This window comes from Siphateles boraxobius, unplaced genomic scaffold (genome assembly GCF_051911475.1).
Source record: "Siphateles boraxobius isolate OS27281-9 unplaced genomic scaffold, OSU_SipBor_1 126, whole genome shotgun sequence".
In the NCBI taxonomy this organism is placed as follows: Eukaryota; Metazoa; Chordata; class Actinopteri; order Cypriniformes; family Leuciscidae; genus Siphateles; species Siphateles boraxobius.
The window spans coordinates 691,924-710,000 of record NW_027508729.1 but is presented as its reverse complement, the minus strand read 5'-3'; the positions used below and the strand labels follow the sequence as shown (position 1 = coordinate 710,000).

At 41.3% G+C, this 18,077-nt stretch overlaps 1 protein-coding gene across 1 annotated transcript in view; it reads left to right on the top strand.

Annotated features, from left to right (window-relative positions):
- plod3 (procollagen-lysine, 2-oxoglutarate 5-dioxygenase 3) overlaps positions 1-16,225 on the top strand; it is a 32,164-nt gene extending 15,939 nt beyond the window's left edge. Inside the window, exons 12-19 of the mRNA XM_077225157.1 lie at positions 1,883-2,008; positions 5,146-5,287; positions 7,283-7,396; positions 7,895-7,966; positions 8,101-8,205; positions 11,958-12,104; positions 12,794-12,919; positions 15,737-16,225. Of these exons, the coding sequence (XP_077081272.1) occupies positions 1,883-2,008; positions 5,146-5,287; positions 7,283-7,396; positions 7,895-7,966; positions 8,101-8,205; positions 11,958-12,104; positions 12,794-12,919; positions 15,737-15,892 (988 nt within the window). The 3' untranslated portion in view covers positions 15,893-16,225. The remainder of the gene's footprint in view (positions 1-1,882; positions 2,009-5,145; positions 5,288-7,282; positions 7,397-7,894; positions 7,967-8,100; positions 8,206-11,957; positions 12,105-12,793; positions 12,920-15,736) is intronic.
- The last annotated feature ends 1,852 nt before the right edge of the window (positions 16,226-18,077 follow it).

Sequence of the window (18,077 nt, the reverse complement as noted above, 5' to 3'; positions counted from 1 at the left end):
AAATAAAAATCATTAATTCTTTGCTGAAGATTAATTGTCATACAAATAATTGCAGTAATAACAAACAACCACAATCAGATGGTTAATAATTAATAATCTTGAAAAAAAATGAATTTAATAAAGCTTATAAAACAGAATCCATATCCTTATTTCAATTTATTGCCAAGGCAACACTTCTAATTTTTAACTAATATTTAAATTTTATTTTATTTCAGTGAAAAGAGATGCTTTAATTAGTTAGATTTTTAGTAAGCGATAATAACCCTGATCATACTGCAAAAAATGCTTTTCTTACTCAGTATTTTTGTCTTGTTTCCAGTCCAAATATCAAAAAATTCTTAAATCAAGATGCATTTACTATATGATTAAAATGAGATAAGATATTATGTCTTGTTTTCTGGGGGAATTAATCAAAATTAATTTATTCAAACAGAAAAAAAAAATATTTTTCTCACCCCATTGGCAGATAATTTAGCTTGTTTTAAGCAAAAAATCACTATATTTTTTTTTATTTCTCCAGAAAACAAGACTTAATATCTTGTCATTTTACTACTTTAGTAAATGCATCTTGATTTAAAGGAACACTCCACCGTATTCACCGTCTCCCCTACATTAAGATAGGTGGGCAAAAGCATTTTTGTCTCAGTGCGTGCATTGTCTTAGTTTGGCAGCGCCGACGCTAGCTTAGCTTAGCATAATGAATGGAATCCTATGTTGTCAGGTAGCATGTCGTGAGTAAAAGTGATAAAAAAAAATAAAACGAATTAATTCTTGTGGCCTCCATATTCACAATGAGTACAAATAGCAATGCAGATTAAGATTAGGTGATTTCCTAGGCAGAGATTGACTTGGGACTATATTGTGGGGAAGCACAGAGAAGCACTGCTACTTGGGCGCAGAGATATAACGCAACACCTGAAATCCGTCAACATACTGACGTGACCTGCACAGAGTATCTTCGCTTTTGGATTGTGTTGAGTTTGAGAAGTTACAGCTACAGTTACAGCAAACATGGTAATTGCCTGCATAGCAAAACGTTGTGAGAACAAGCAAAGGACACACACTCACACCACCAGTTCATGTTGGCTCTCATCCTCACGTCCTCTTGTCTGTTGAGCGATCGCAACCTCCTCCTGTCGTTCTATATCAAAAGCACGCAGCTCCTCTTCTGAAAACTCTGGTTCGTAGAGGTATGGTTCTGGATCTTGACTGTCTGAGAAGTCACCCTTTTCATCTCTGGCAAAATCCGCCATGTTCATCGCCATTCACTATGTCTACTGTAGGAAAAAAAGCTAGCTACTATTCACGCCGGTATGTTGACGGAAGTTGGGGGATTTCCATTGGGGATTTCAGTATGAATTCAGCGCGATATGACTGCGCCCAAGTAACTTAGCAGTGCTTCGCCTGTGATTCGCCCTAATATAGTTCCAAGTCAATCTCTACCTAGGAAATCGCCTAGTCTTAATCTGAATTGCTATTTGTACTCGTTGTGAATATGCAGGCCACAAGAAGTAATTAGGTTTTTTTATTTTATTTATTTTGTTATCACTTTTACTCACGACATGCTACCTGACAACATAGGATTCCATTCATTATGCTAAGCTAAGCTAGCGTCAGCGCTGCCAAACTAAGACAATGCATGCACTGAGACAAAAATGCTTTTGCCCACCTATCTTAATGTAGGGGAGACTGTGAATAAGCCCTATTTCAAAAAACGGTGGAGTGTTCCTTTAAGAAGTGTTAGAGATTTGGACTGGAAACGAGGCAAAAATACTGCGTAAGAAAGGCATTTTCTGCAGTGTGTGTGTTTCCCCGCTGGCGGTCACATTACTGCGTGTGAGTGACTCCTAAAGCCTGCTGTTGTTTCCCGCTGGTGTTCCAGGGCTGTGATCGCGCCCATGCTGTCTCGGCACGGGAAGCTCTGGTCAAACTTCTGGGGCGCTTTGAGTCCCGAGGGCTTTTACTCGCGCTCAGAGGACTACATCGACATCGTGCAGAGCAAGAGAGTGTGAGTGGCTTTCACCATGTGTGTGTGTGTGTGTGTGTTTATCAGTAGAGCGGGTGCGTTGTTGTCGAGACTGTTTCAGAGCAGCTGCATAGTCATAAACAGGAAAGTTATTACAGTGTTAATGTTGTAAAATTCATCAAATGTGAAACCATTTCAGAGGTAAAGCAGCTCTACAGAAGACAACAGCGTCATTATTCAGATCAAGAATCATCGGTGTGAGACAAATTTATCAATTATGAAATAAATTAAATTCAGTTCAGTTCGATTCAATTTAGTTCAATAACAGAATGAATGATGCAAAGTTCATTAATTGTGAAATGAATTCAATTTAGATTAATTTTGATACAATTTTAGTTCAATAACAGTGTCTATGTAGCAAAGTTAATCAATTATGAAACAAATTTGATTCAGTTCAACGTTAATTCAATTCAGTTTAATAACAGGATGAATGATGCAAATTTCATCAATTATTAAACAAATTTGGTTCAGTTCGATGTTGATTCAATTCAGATTAATAACAGAATGAATGATGGAAATTTCATAAATTATAAAAAGAATTTGATTTGTTTTGACTTGAATTCAGTTCAATAACAGTGTCAATACTGCAAAATTAATCAATTATGAACCGGATTCAATTCAGTAAAATTTTTTACGGTTCAATAACAGAATAAATTATGCAAATTTCATCAATGATGAACCGGATTCAGTTCAATTTTAATTCAGTTTAATAACAGAATGAATGATGCAAATTTCATCAATTATAAAACAAATTTGATTTGATTTTGATGCAGAGAGGAGATCCAGTCAGTTGATTAAGTAAAAATGTATTTCTTAACAGCAGACAATCAAATACTAATGAAGAGTAAAATTAATTAATCAACTTAACTCTATTAACTTAACTCTAACTTAACTCTATTTCCGATAAGTCAACTGTATAATCGCGAGATCGTTTTAGTCTATACCCTGAACTCAGACCCAGATATCTCTCAAACAACTAACTTATCTTATAGAGTATTATACACAGAGTTTTTGAATTATATTTTACTTAGAAATATTAGAAGTGATTTCATTTATAAGTAAAATATAATTCACAGTTGTCATGTTTTCACACTCTGAGGTGTTAGCCCGTACACTGCTAGATGTTTAGCTAAGAGGACATTTGTTTAACACTTTATTCTGAGACATTCGAGCATTTGTGGCGTTTATCGGAAACGTATAGACTTTACCCTCATCTTACAGCAAGTACAAAAGTTAACCTTAAGTCAATCAGCTACATTTGAGGCATAAAGATTAATAAAAGAAAAGTGTTAAACATACATTTCAAATTATATAAATAATTAATGATAAAACATAAGCAAATGATAAAACATAAGCAAGATATATATATATATATATATTTTTTTTTCTGCTTCACCAGATTTGATTTGGATTCAGATTATTAACAGTGTAAGAACTGCAAAATTAATAAATTAGGAACCGAATTAAATTCAGTTCAATGTTGTTTCAGTTCAATAACAGAATGAACTATGCAAATTTCATCAATTATTAAACACATTTTATTTGATCAGTTCAGTAACATTGCCAATATTGCAAAGTTCATCAATTAAGAAACAAATTCAATTCATTTAAATGGTGATTCAATTCAGTTCAATGTTGCAGAATGCATCAGTTATGAAACAAATTTATTTCAATTTTATTCAGTTCAGTTGACTAACAGTGTCAGTACTGCAAACTCAATTTCAGCTGTAAAGCAGCTCTACAGAAGACAATAGTGTCGTCATTCAGATCGATTCAGTTCAGTTCAATGTTGATTCAATTGTTTAATAACAGAATGAATGATGCAAATTTCAATTATAAAACAAATTTAATTTGAATTCAGTTCAATAAATGTCAGTACTGCAAAATTCATCAACTATGAGTCAAATTGAACTGAATTGAATTTGGTTCAATTTAGTTCAATAACATTGTCAATGTTGCAAAGTTCATCAATTATGAACCAAATTCAGTTCATGTTTAATAACAGAATGAATGATGCAAATTTCAATTATGAAAGAAATTTGATTTGATTTGAATTCAGTTTAATAACAGTGTCAGTACTGCAAAATTAATCAATTATGAACCGGATTCAATTCAGTTCAATATCAGTGTCAATGCTGCAAAATTAATCAATTATGAACCGAATTCAATTCAGTTCAATGTTTAATTAAAGAATGAATTGTTAATTTCATAAATTGTGAAACAAATTCGATTCAGTTCCTGTTGATTCAATTTGGTTTAATAACAGAGTGAATTATGCCAATGATATCAATTATGAAACTAATTGAATTGCGTTCAGTGATGATTTGGTTCAGTTCAATAACAGCCATTGCTGCAAAGTTCATCCATCATGAAACAAACTCAATTTCAGCTGTAAAGCAGCTCTACAGAAGACAATAGTGTCATTATTCAGATCAATTCAGTTCAATAACAGATCAATTCAGTTCAATAACAGAGTCAGTATTGCAAAATTAAATTATGAACCGAATTAAATTAAATTCAATGTTGATTCAATTGATAACAGAATGAATGAAGCAAATTACAATTATGAAACAAATTTAATTTGAATCCAGTTCAGAAACAAGTGTCAGTACTGCAAAATTAATCAATTATGAACAAAATTCAATTCAGTTCAATGTTGATTCAGTTCAATAACAGAATGAATGATGCAAATTTAATCAATTGTAAACCGAATTCAATTTAGTTCAGTGTTGATTCAATTCAGTTCAATAACAGCGTATATGTTGCAAAATTAATCAGTTATAAAACTAATTCAATTCAGTTCAATTTGACTCTATTCAGTTCAATAGCATTGCCAGATTTGCAAAGTTCATCGTTAAGAAACAAATTCAGTTCAGTTCAATAACAGTCATTGCTGCAAAAATCATCAATTAAGAAAAAATATTAAATTCCGTTCAATGATGATTTGATTCAGTTCAGTTGATAACAGTGTCAGCAGCTCTACAGAAGACAATAGTGTAATTATTCAGATCAATAACGGTCAAAGTGTGTGTGTGTGTGTGTGTGTGTGTGTGTGTGTGTGTGTGTGTGTGTGTGTGTGTGTGCGTGCATGTGTGTCCTGACGTCTTGCTGTGTTTCAGGGGTCTGTGGAACGTTCCCTACATCACTCAGGTGTATCTGATCCGCGGAGAGACTCTGCGCTCGCGTCTGGCTGCGGTCTCTCTCTACCAGCAGGAGGGAATGGACCCGGACATGATCTTCTGCAAGAGTGTCCGTGAGCAGGTGATCACACACCTCTGAGATACACACCATGAGGAGAGAAAGTACAGGCAGAAAAACTGAATTTACTGTAGAAATGAGTCGGTGAAAACATACAGTCAGACCTTTATTATCACAAAATGAGCTTCGACAGGAGGATCAGGATAATAATTATTATTATTATTAGTATGTACACTTTTATTTTGGATGCGTTATCCTGCTGATTATGCAGCTACTTATCAAATCTGTTTTCTTAGTAGTCTGTAAGCATGTAAACTGTCCCAGACAGCAACATAATGTCGGCCCAGATCCGGCCCAAATCTGTTACGTGTGGAATCCATGTGTACCGGATGTGGGCCGGATCTGGGCCGACACTATGTTGCTGTCTGGGGTGTCAATGTAATTTTAACCCTCTGGTGCTCTTTGGTCATTTTTGACAGAAAAATTTTACTTTTTTTGGGGAATTTTTAACTGGTACGAATGGTATGAAACTTTGTAAAGGTTTTGGCACTTGCTATGTGTACACACACACACACACACACACAAAATAAATCATAGACATGATTCGAACAGGTTAAATGGTCCTGACATAAATAGTCACACTTGTGTTTCTCGCGTTCAGAAATGAGCGCATTGTAAATGAATGAGGGTTTCCTCTAGTGGAAGCGTTTGGTACTGCAGCCGAACACACTCTCACTGAACGAGCATTTACTGAGATATCAACCTCAGATTTTGAACCCAACTTGTTTAGATTCATGGTTTGTTTAGATTCATGGATTTCATATCAACTCTCTACGCACACCTAGAATCGCCATTGGATAGTACATTCTTTAGTTTACTCGCCAGACGGATATACTATATATATATATAAAATGATTCGACCAAATCAGTTTAAATTTGTAAAATGGCACATATTTTTAAATATCTGAACGTACAGCCTTAACATCACTCAATCAAGCATTATGATATAATAATAATCAAGCTCTATTTAATGATAGAACTCTAGTAATTAGAACTAAAACTTGGTAACCATGTATGAATGCAAATTTGTCATTTTAGCTGAACTTAGGACTGAGGGTGGCGTTTAAGATATTGTTGGTCATTCAGTGTTTCTGTAAAAAAATAGATAATAGTAATTTTTATTAAAAGATAATACTACTACTACTGATTCCACTACTAATAATAACAATACATACAGTGCACTAAGGATTGATGAGCTGCTGGGTTCATGAATATTAATCACGTTGTCAGTGTTTGCTGTGAGCCAATGAGATTGCCGTTTGCGCATTAGTTTCCGCCCACTACCCTTTGTTCTGAAAGATGAATAATTCCCAATTAATTTAGTTATTCTGACAGGAAAATACAACAAAGAATATGGTTTACATGTAGCATGTCGATTCTGCGTGGTATGCAAGGCTCTCTCGCTCTCTCTCTTTGCATGTGTGTGAAAATAAATCTATGCGAGACTTAAACTTAGCCTCTAACACACACTGGCGAGTAAAATCGGAGAATTTATTAGCCCAACGGGTATGTATTTACTCGCAATGTAGAGGGTTGCATATAAAAAATTTTAATTGTATTTTTGCAAATTTTTCATAACAATAAACGTAACTTTAAGTTCACTTTTTAAAACTTTTTTCCCTTAAGCAATAATCTGCCGAGTGTCGTCTTTGAAAAGAGATCAAACGTAAGTCTGTCGCTCTAAAGCACTCGAGATTTACCACAGTTTAAGTAGGAAATTTAATTTCCAGGTGCTCAAAAAGTGAATAAATGTATTATAAATACAGTGTAAATATAATGTAGTACCATAAAACCCCCTAATAATACAAAATATTAAATAAAAAAAATTATCGAACTAAAATATAGTACATTTCATAAAAGAAAAATGTCGGTAATTTTTGACTGACAGGCGAAGAGCACCAGAGATTTTTACTTGTGTTTGGAGCTGTGATAAAACAACGTTAAGAAAATAGTTGATTTTGAACGTTATATCAATAAAGTATGTGTTTCCTCCTGCAGGGCATCTTCATGTTCGTGTCTAACAGGGATGAGTTCGGGCGTCTGGTGTCCTCCACGAATTACAACACCAGTCGTCTTTATCCAGACATGTGGCAGATATTCGACAACCCAGTGGTGAGAGATTCAGACATCAAACACAGAGTTGGGAATCGAAAATACTTGAGGACAGGAATCGGATGCTTTCGATTCCTCTTACCGATTCCTTTCAATATGAGTTTAAACCATTCAAGCACTCGAGAGTGTGTGTTCTGTGTGTGTGTGTATCAGTATACTGGATCAGTGCAGCTCTTAAAGTGACAGCACTAATATTCCTGCCGTCTCTATAATAACACTAATCACACAACAGAAGACTGAGAGAAAATCCACTCGTTCTTCACTGAATAACTTTTATAACTACATTTGTAATGTATATTTTATTTATAAAGTGCAGTTATTTTATTTTCTGAACCTGAAAACCTGAAAATCTTAAAACACTGTTTATTTCAATCATATCTTTGTTCAGAAATGAAATCGTTAAAATTCAAACGATACTCAACCCTAAACACACGTAAGCAGACAAACCCATGAGCGCAAACTAACCCTGTGTGTGTGTGTGTGTGTGTGTGATCTCAGGACTGGAGAGAGAAATACATCCATGAGAATTACTCCAGGATCTTTGAAGACGATGAGGATGTTGTGGAGCAGGTGAAACTGCATCTCCACTAGTTTGTTGTTTTAGTCTCTTCCGTTTCTTTTTCAACGCTGAATCAATGGTTTGGTCAGTGTCGCCACTAATGAGCACATGACAGACAATTAATCATAATGAGTGTGTGTTTCAGCCCTGTCCAGATGTTTACTGGTTCCCAGCATTCTCTGACAGAATGTGCGACGAGCTTGTGGAGACCATGGAGGACTTCGGCGGATGGTCTGGAGGAAGGCACACAGTGAGTGTGTGTGTGTGTTTGTGTGAACGAGTGTGTGAGCGAGCGAGCGAACGAATGAGTGTGTGAGCGAGCGAACGAACGAATGAGTGTGCGAGCGAGCGAACGAATGAGTGTGTGAGCGAGCGAGCGAACGAATGAGTGTGTGAGCGAACGAATGAGTGTGTGAGCGAGCGAGCGAACGAATGAGTGTGTGAGCGAGCGAACGAATGAGTTTGTGAGCGAGCGAGCGAACGAATGAGTGTGTGAGCGAGCGAGCGAACGAATGAGTGTGTGAGCGAGCGAGCGAACGAATGAGTGTGTGAGCGAGCGAACGAATGAGTGTGAGTAAGCAAGTGTGTGAGCGTGAGTGAGTGAGTGTGTGAGCAAGGAAACGAGCGAGCGAGCGAGTGTGTGAGTGTGAGTGTGAGTGAGTGAGCAAGGAAATGAACGAGCGAGCAAGCGTGTGAGTGAGTGAGTGAGTGAGTGAGTGAGTGTGTGAGCAAGGAAACGAGCGAGCGAGCAAGCGTGTGTGTGAGTGAGGGAGTGAGTGAGTGTGTGAGCAAGGAAACGAGCGAGCGAGCAAGCGTGTGTGTGAGGGAGTGAGTGAGTGAGGGAGTGAGTGAATGAGTGAGTGAGTGAGTGAGCAAGGAAACGAGCGAGCGAGCAAGCGTGTGTGTGAGTGAGGGAGTGAGTGAGTGTGTGAGCAAGGAAACGAGCGAGCGAGCAAGCGTGTGTGTGAGGGAGTGAGGGAGTGAGTGAGTGAGGGAGTGAGTGAGTGAGGGAGTGAGCAAGGAAACGAGCGAGCGAGCAAGCGTGTGTGTGAGTGAGGGAGTGAGTGAGTGTGTGAGCAAGGAAGCGAGCGAGCAAGCGTGTGTGTGAGTGAGGGAGTGAGTGAGTGAGTGTGTGAGCAAGGAAACGAGCGAGCGAGCAAGCGTGTGTGTGAGGGAGTGAGTGTGTGAGGGAGTGAGTGAGTGAGGGAGTGAGTGAGTGAGGGAGTGAGCAAGGAAACGAGCGAGCGAGCAAGCGTGTGTGTGAGTGAGGGAGTGAGTGAGTGAGTGAGGGAGTGAGCAAGGAAACGAGCGAGCGAGCAAGCGTGTGTGTGAGTGAGGGAGTGAGTGAGTGAGTGTGTGAGCAAGGAAACGAGCGAGCGAGCAAGCGTGTGTGTGAGTGAGGGAGTGAGTGAGTGAGTGTGTGAGCAAGGAAACGAGCGAGCGAGCAAGCGTGTGTGTGAGGGAGTGAGGGAGTGAGTGAGTGAGGGAGTGAGCAAGGAAACGAGCGAGCGAGCAAGCGTGTGTGTGAGTGAGGGAGTGAGTGAGTGAGTGTGTGAGCAAGGAAATGAGCGAGCGAGCAAGCGTGAGTGTGAGTGAGTAAGGGAGTGAGTGAATGAGTGAGTGAGTGAGCAAGGAAACGAGCGAGCGAGCAAGCGTGTGTGTGAGTGAGGGAGTGAGTGTGTGAGCAAGGAAATGAGCGAGCAAGCGTGTGTGAGTGAGTGAGTGAGTGAGGGAGTGAGTGAATGAGTGAGTGAGTGAGCAAGGAAACGAGCGAGCGAGCAAGCGTGTGTTTGAGTGAGGGAGTGAGTGTGTGAGTGAGGGAGTGAGTGAGTGACTTTGTGAGCAAGGAAATGAGCGAGCGAGCAAGCGTGTGTGTGAGTGAGGGAGTGAGTGAGTGACTTTGTGAGCAAGGAAATGAGCAAGCGAGCAAGCGTGTGTGTGAGTGAGTGAAGGAGTGAGGGAGTGAGTGAGTGAGTGAGCAAGGAAACGAGCGAGCGAGCAAGCGTGTGTGTGAGAGAGAGTGAGTGAGTGAGTGTGTGAGCAAGGAAACGAGCGAGCGAGTGTGTGAGTGAGTGAGTGAGCAAGGAAATGAACGAGCAAGCGTGTGAGTGAGTGAGTGAGTGTGTGAGCAAGGAAACGAGCGAGCGAGCAAGCGTGTGTGTGAGTGAGGGAGTGAGTGAGTGTGTGAGCAAGGAAACGAGCGAGCGAGCAAGCGTGTGTGTGAGGGAGTGAGTGAGTGAGGGAGTGAGTGAGGGAGTGAGTGAGGGAGTGAGTGAATGAGTGAGTGAGTGAGTGAGCAAGGAAACGAGCGAGCGAGCAAGCGTGTGTGTGAGTGAGGGAGTGAGTGAGTGAGTGTGTGAGCAAGGAAACGAGCGAGCGAGCAAGCGTGTGTGTGAGGGAGTGAGGGAGTGAGTGAGTGAGGGAGTGAGTGAGTGAGGGAGTGAGCAAGGAAACGAGCGAGCGAGCAAGCGTGTGTGTGAGTGAGGGAGTGAGTGAGTGAGTGAGTGTGTGAGCAAGGAAACGAGCGAGCGAGCAAGCGTGTGTGTGAGTGAGGGAGTGAGTGAGTGTGTGAGCAAGGAAACGAGCGAGCGAGCAAGCGTGTGTGTGAGGGAGTGAGTGAGTGAGGGAGTGAGCAAGGAAACGAGCGAGCGAGCAAGCGTGTGTGTGTGTGAGTGAGGGAGTGAGTGAGTGAGTGAGTGTGTGAGCAAGGAAATGAGCGAGCGAGCAAGCGTGTGTGTGAGTGAGGGAGTGAGTGAGTGAGGGAGTGAGTGAATGAGTGAGTGAGTGAGCAAGGAAACGAGCGAGCGAGCAAGCGTGTGTGTGAGGGAGTGAGTGAGTGAGGGAGTGAGCAAGGAAACGAGCGAGCGAGCGAGCAAGCGTGTGTTTGAGTGAGGGAGTGAGTGTGTGAGTGAGGGAGTGAGTGACTTTGTGAGCAAGGAAATGAGCGAGCGAGCAAGCGTGTGTGTGAGTGAGGGAGTGAGTGAGTGACTTTGTGAGCAAGGAAATGAGCGAGCGAGCAAGCGTGTGTGTGTGAGTGAGTGAGGGAGTGAGGGAGTGAGTGAGTGAGCAAGGAAATGAGCGAGCGAGCAAGCGTGTGTGTGAGAGAGAGTGAGTGAGTGAGTGAGTGTGTGAGCAAGGAAACGAGCGAGCGAGCGAGCAAGCGTGTGTGTGAGGGAGTGAGTGAGTGAGTGTGTGAGCAAGGAAACGAGCGAGCGAGCGAGCAAGCGTGTGTGTGAGTGAGAGAGTGAGTGAGTGAGTGAGTGTGTGAGCAAGGAAACGAGCGAGCGAGCGAGCAAGCGTGTGTGTGAGTGAGGGAGTGAGTGAGCGAGCGAATGTGTGAGTAAGTGAGCGTGTGAGCGTGAGTGAGTGAGCGAGCAAGCGTGTGTGTGAGTGAGGGAGTGAGTGAGTGACTTTGTGAGCAAGGAAATGAGCGAGTGAGTGAGGGAGTGAGGGAGTGAGTGAGTGAGTGAGTGAGTGAGTGAGCAAGGAAATGAGCGAGCGAGCAAGCGTGTGTGTGAGTGAGAGAGTGAGTGAGTGAGTGAGTGTGTGAGCAAGGAAATGAGCGAGCGAGCAAGCGTGTGTGTGAGTGAGGGAGTGAGTGAGTGAGTGAGTGAGCAAGGTAATGAGCGAGCAAGTGTGTGTGTGAGGGAGTGAGGGAGTGAGTGAGTGAGCAAGGAAATGAGCGAGCGAGCAAGCGTGTGTGTGAGTGAGAGAGTGAGTGAGTGAGTGAGTGTGTGAGCAAGGAAACGAGCGAGCGAGCAAGCGTGTGTGTGAGGGAGTGAGGGAGTGAGTGAGTGAGGGAGTGAGTGTGTGAGTGAGGGAGTGAGTGAGTGACTTTGTGAGCAAGGAAATGAGCGAGCGAGCAAGCATGTGTGTGAGGGAGTGAGTGAGTGAGCGAGCGAATGTGTGAGTAAGTGAGCGTGTGAGCGTGAGTGAGTGAGCGAGCGTGCGTGTGTGTGAGTGTGTGTGACCCAGCAGCTAATGTGTGTGTTCCTCTCTCAGGACGAGCGGTTAGCTGGAGGTTATGAGAACGTTCCTACAGTTGATATTCACATGAATCAGATCCAGTATGAGAAAGAGTGGCTGAAGTTCCTCAAAGACTACATAGTTCCTGTGACAGAAAAACTCTACCCAGGTTACTATCCGAAGGTGAGACACACACACACACACACACACACACACACACACACACACACACACATTAACACCTGGCCATTCATTTGCTGCTCATGTTTTTACATTGTAAGTTATTTTGGTTGCACTTTATTTTTGAATGCAAGTATACATTGAAGTATTGCGAAATGTTCATTAACAACATTTTACTTACTAGGGTGCGGTTTAGGGTTAGTTGCATGTAATTATGCAGATTTATTGTTTTTACTATAGTAAATGTGTGTAACAAAGACACTTAAAAAATAATGTAACACTTTATTTTTACATAGGCCTAGGCTTTTTATTTGTTCATTTATATTACATCAGTTTGATTCATTTGGAGTTTGATTCGCTGTCTGTTTCAATGAATGAATTGAATCGAATCAAATTAAATATTGAATTGAACAGTGAATTTAATCAAAATTGTGATTCAGTCAGAATTGTGATCATCGCTCAAATATGTATTAAAATGATTTGGTAATATATTAGTATATAAATAAGGCAGTGTAAATATAAAGGATTATATTTTGATTGGAAACTTGAATTTAAATATTTTGAATCTTTTTTACTTCAACGACTGTTGCTTCCTCTGATTCGGGAAAAAACAACAAGATCACCGTATTTGAATAGTTTTGAGGCAGATCTCTACTCAATCCTCAACATCCGCACACACTCTTGTGTTTCAGGCTCAGGCTGTGATGAATTTCGTGGTTCGGTATCGTCCTGATGAGCAGCCGTCGCTCCGCCCGCATCACGATTCCTCCACGTTCACCATTAACATCGCACTCAACAGCAAAGGCACCGATTATGAGGTAAACAGGATTTTCCACTGACTTCTGTTGTGTTTTATGGAGTGTATCGGCCCATAAACCCTCACACCGTGTCCTAACCAGACGCAACGCGATACGATTCCAGTGACAAGCAGTTTGTCTGTCCACAGCAAGGTTATTTTCATAAACGAGAACTGAAACTGAAACTAATGGGCGAAAAACATTTTCGTAAACTGAAATTTCAGCCCTTATGCAAAAACAGCTGTACTACCTCAATTCCAGGTAAGATAACCATCTCATTGAAATTTGAAAATATTGAAATAAAAACTAATTTAAAAATGCAAAACTATAATAATTTGGTCCACACCAGACGCAATATGACAAAACGCAAAAAAAAAAACAATCCATAGTCACACCTTATCAGAAGAGCTTGTGGGCGGAGTCTCTCTGCAAGCGCACTGCACTCACAACCACATCAATCCAAAATCTCAGCCAATCAGAAGAGTTTGTGGGCGGAGTCTCTCTGCAAGCGCACTGCACTCAACCAAATCAATCTAAAATCTCAGCCAATCAGAAGAGCTTGTGGGCGGAGTCTCTCTGCAAGCGCACTGCACACAACCAAATCAATCTAAAATCTCAGCCAATCAGAAGCGCTTGCGGGCGTAGTCTCTCTGCAAGTCCACTGCACTCACAACCAAATCAATCTAAAATCTCAGCCAATCAGAAGAGCTTGTGGGCGGAGTCTCTCTGCAAGCGCACTGAACTCAACCAAATCAATCTAAAATCTCAGCCAATCAGAAGCGCTTGTGGGCGGAGTCTCTCTGCAAGCGCACTGCACTCACAACCACATCAATCCAAAATCTCAGCCAATCAGAAGCGCTTGTGGGCGGAGTCTCTCTGCAAGCGCACTGCACTCACAACCACATCAATCCAAAATCTCAGCCAATCAGAAGCGCTTGTGGGCGGAGTCTCTCTGCAAGCGCACTGCACTCACAACCACATCAATCCAAAATCTCAGCCAATCAGAAGAGCTTGTGGGCGGAGTCTCTCTGCAAGCGCACTGCACTCACAGCCACATCAATCCAAAATCTCAGCCAATCAGAAGCGCTTGTGGGCGGAGTCTCTCTGCAAGCGCACTGCACTCAACCAAATCAATCTAAAATCTCAGCCAATCAGAAGCGCTTGCGGGCGTAGTCTCTCTGCAAGTGCACTGCACTCAACCAAATCAATCTAAAATCTCAGCCAATCAGAAGCGCTTGTGGGCGGAGTCTCTCTGCAAGCACACTGAACTCAACCAAATCAATCTAAAATCTCAGCCAATCAGAAGCGCTTGTGGGCGGAGTCTCTCTGCAAGCGCACTGCACACAACAACCAAATCAATCTAAAATCTCAGCCAATCAGAAGAGCTTGTGGGCGGAGTCTCTCTGCAAGCGCACTGCACACAACAACCTAATCAATCTAAAATCTCAGCCAATCAGAAGCGCTTGTGGGCGGAGTCTCTCTGCAAGCGCACTGCACACAACCAAATTAATCTAAAATCTCAGCCAATCAGAAGAGCTTGTGGGTGGAGTCTCTCTGCAAGCGCACTGCACACAACCAAATCAATCTAAAATCTCAGCCAATCAGAAGAGCTTGTGGGTAGAGTCTCTCTGCAAGCGTACTGCACACAACCAAATCAATCTAAAATCTCAGCCAATCAGAAGAGCTTGTGGGTGGAGTCTCTCTGCAAGCGTACTGCACACAACCAAATCAATCTAAAATCTCAGCCAATCAGAAGAGCTTGTGGGCGGAGTCTCTCTGCAAGCGCACTGCACACAACCAAATCAATCTCAGCCAATCAGAAGAGCTTGTGGGCGGAGTCTCTCTGCAAGCGCACTGCACACAACCAAATCAATCTAAAATCTCAGCCAATCAGAAGAGCTTGTGGGTGGAGTCTCTCTGCAAGCGCACTGCACACAACCAAATCAATCTCAGCCAATCAGAAGAGCTTGTGGGTGGAGTCTCTCTGCAAGCGCACTGCACACAACCAAATCAATCTAAAATCTCAGCCAATCAGAAGAGCTTGTGGGTGGAGTCTCTCTGCAAGCGCACTGCACACAACCAAATCAATCTAAAATCTCAGCCAATCAGAAGAGCTTGTGGGCGGAGTCTCTCTGCAAGCGCACTGCACACAACCAAATCAATCTAAAATCTCAGCCAATCAGAAGAGCTTGTGGGCGGAGTCTCTCTGCAAGCGCACTGCACACAACCAAATCAATCTAAAATCTCAGCCAATCAGAAGAGCTTGTGGGCGGAGTCTCTCTGCAAGCGTACTGCACACAACCAAATCAATCTAAAATCTCAGCCAATCAGAAGAGCTTGTGGGCGGAGTCTCTCTGCAAGCGTACTGCACACAACCAAATCAATCTAAAATCTCAGCCAATCAGAAGAGCTTGTGGGTGGAGTCTCTCTGCAAGCGCACTGCACACAACCAAATCAATCTAAAATGTCAGCCAATCAGAAGAGCTTGTGGGCGGAGTCTCTCTGCAAGAGCACTGCACACAACCAAATCAATCTAAAATCTCAGCCAATCAGAAGAGCTTGTGGGCGGAGTCTCTCTGCAAGCATACTGCACACAACCAAATCAATCTAAAATCTCAGCCAATCAGAAGAGCTTGTGGGCGGAGTCTCTGCAAGCGTACTGCACACAACCAAATCAATCTAAAATCTCAGCCAATCAGAAGAGTCAGCAACTATTTTTGATGGTATTATACGTTGATAATTTAACATGTTATCTGTGTTTGTGTTATGTACGCCTCTACGGTGGAAAGCTCATTTCCTCTCGAGGACGATTAAATCTCTGCATCTTGTGTGTGTCAGGGTGGAGGCTGCCGGTTCCTGCGTTACAACTGTACGGTGGAGTCTCCCAGGAAGGGCTGGTCGTTTATGCACCCGGGCCGCTTGACGCACTACCACGAGGGCCTTCCCACCACACAAGGCACTCGATACATCATGGTCTCATTCGTTGACCCTTGAAAATCATGTGAAATTTGTCTATGTATGTCTGTGTGTGTGTGTGTGTGTTTGTGCTTTTCTGTAAATGAAATCGGGTGTTACATTCGAGCAGATTGTTACAAACGATCTCTGGCACACGAGAGGCCAGTGATTCACTCCTTCGAAAGATGTTTGTTTTAAGTGAACTTTTAAAGCTTGACGAAAAGAGTATTTTTACTTGATTTTTATAGAATATTCAAGGCAGAGATTTTTTTAAAAAGAGCAATACTTTCTGAAATAGCTTTTGTACTCAAGCTTTGTACAAACCGCTTTAAATTATTTGTTGCCTTTTGAAAATAAATATTGGAAACAAAAGTGGTTGATCTGAGCTCATTTATGTCTTTTTACAAAAAATTACAAAATCACTCTAAAAGTGAGTTTTTTTTATCTTAGAATTGTATGTTTCCAATTGTAGTTGATGAATTTATTTGTGTTACGTCCCAGTCTAGGAACAGCATGGAGTAGCATAAATGAAGAACGTCACATTAGAAAAGTGTGGGTTTTCTTTCGGTTATTGCAGGAGCGTTCAGTCTTTTCCTTTTACAGGCCAAAATAACAAACAAAACAGAAACTATCTGTTTATTCAAACGCTACCAAAACCTAACAAAGTAAAAGTTAAAGGGGTGGTAAAACACGATTTCACTTTTCTAACTTTAGCTAGTGTGTAATGTTGCTGTTTGAGCATAAACAGCATCTGCAAAGTTACAGCGCTCAAAGTTCAAAGCAAAGGGAGATATTTGCTTTTAAAGAAAAGGACTACAACAAACGGCTGGTTGGGACTACACGACATTCCTCCCGGGTTAGTGACATCAGCAACCCTAAAATCTACATAAACCCCGCCCCGGGACACGCAGTCCATGTCGAGAAGAGGAAAAGTTGTTGTATAAGAGTACATTTGTGAGTCAGCTCAAACTTTAGCATCCTTCTTTTCACATGCAATAGAAAGTCGCTCTGTGTGCATCTCACAACAGTTCCTATACGAGCGATTTATAGATTATCATGACAGAATATGCTAATTGAAGATAGTTAACTTCACATCAGCAACAAATTCATCAACTAACCATTCAGAGACGTCCTGTTGCATTCTACATGTTGTCACTTCTTCTTGAGTCTCTCCATCTTTGTCTGACTCTGTTTTAACATTAAAGGCAGAACAGTTTCTGTCATGTTAGTGTGTCTGCGTGAGGTAATCGCTCTGCTAACACACAAGCTCTTGAAACCCCGCCCTCTGAGGCAGCTCATTTGCATTTAAAGGGCCAGGCACAAAAGTGGTGCGTTTTTTGCTAACCCTCAAAAAGTGACAATATGCTATTAACATGCTATATACAAATATCTGTGGGGTATTTTTTGCTAAAACACACACTCTGGGGACATCAGAGATTTATTTTACATCTTGTGAAAAGGGCATTTTACCACCCCTTTAAAAAATTTTTTTTTTCACATATCATACATAACATATATTCATACATAAACTCCCTATCCATTTCAAACCAGGAGAAAAATGTAATTTTCAAAATATCATATTTCTCATATTTAATCATATATAGATTACCTTTTAATACCGACACAATAATAATAGATAGGGGGAAAAAAACTAATACAAGATTGTGACATTTCTCTATACCTTTGATATCGGCATAAAACTAAAAACACTAGCATCAATAACAATAGAAATCCACAAAAAAAGATGTCCACAAAACACAGTTTAATACCATATACGTCCAAGGACGAAACGCCTCCACCAATAACACACACTCCAGTACTCGTAAAAAGAAGCAAAAGTAAATACAGTCGCGAGCAGCAAATATCTGTGTTCAAGCACTTTAAGGCACTTTTAAGGCTTTATTTAACAAGCATGTAACACTTAGATTATAGACACCAATACATGCAATTTACCATAGGAAATAGATGGTTTCTAAAGCTTTTTAACAGTTATAGCGCCAGCTATGGTCCAATCTCCAAAAAAATTGGCATGCTTGTTTAGAATCATATGTTGCATGTGCTCACTTAATTTCGTAAAGTTTTGCATGTTCGTTTAGGATTTATAGGCTTTTGAGTATATTTTGCCACTCCCATTTTCTAAATAGACCCTGTTATAGCTACCCAAAGGGTAAAGTGCAACTTTCTTTTGATGATAACTAGAGTCCTGAGAATTGCACTGCACTGG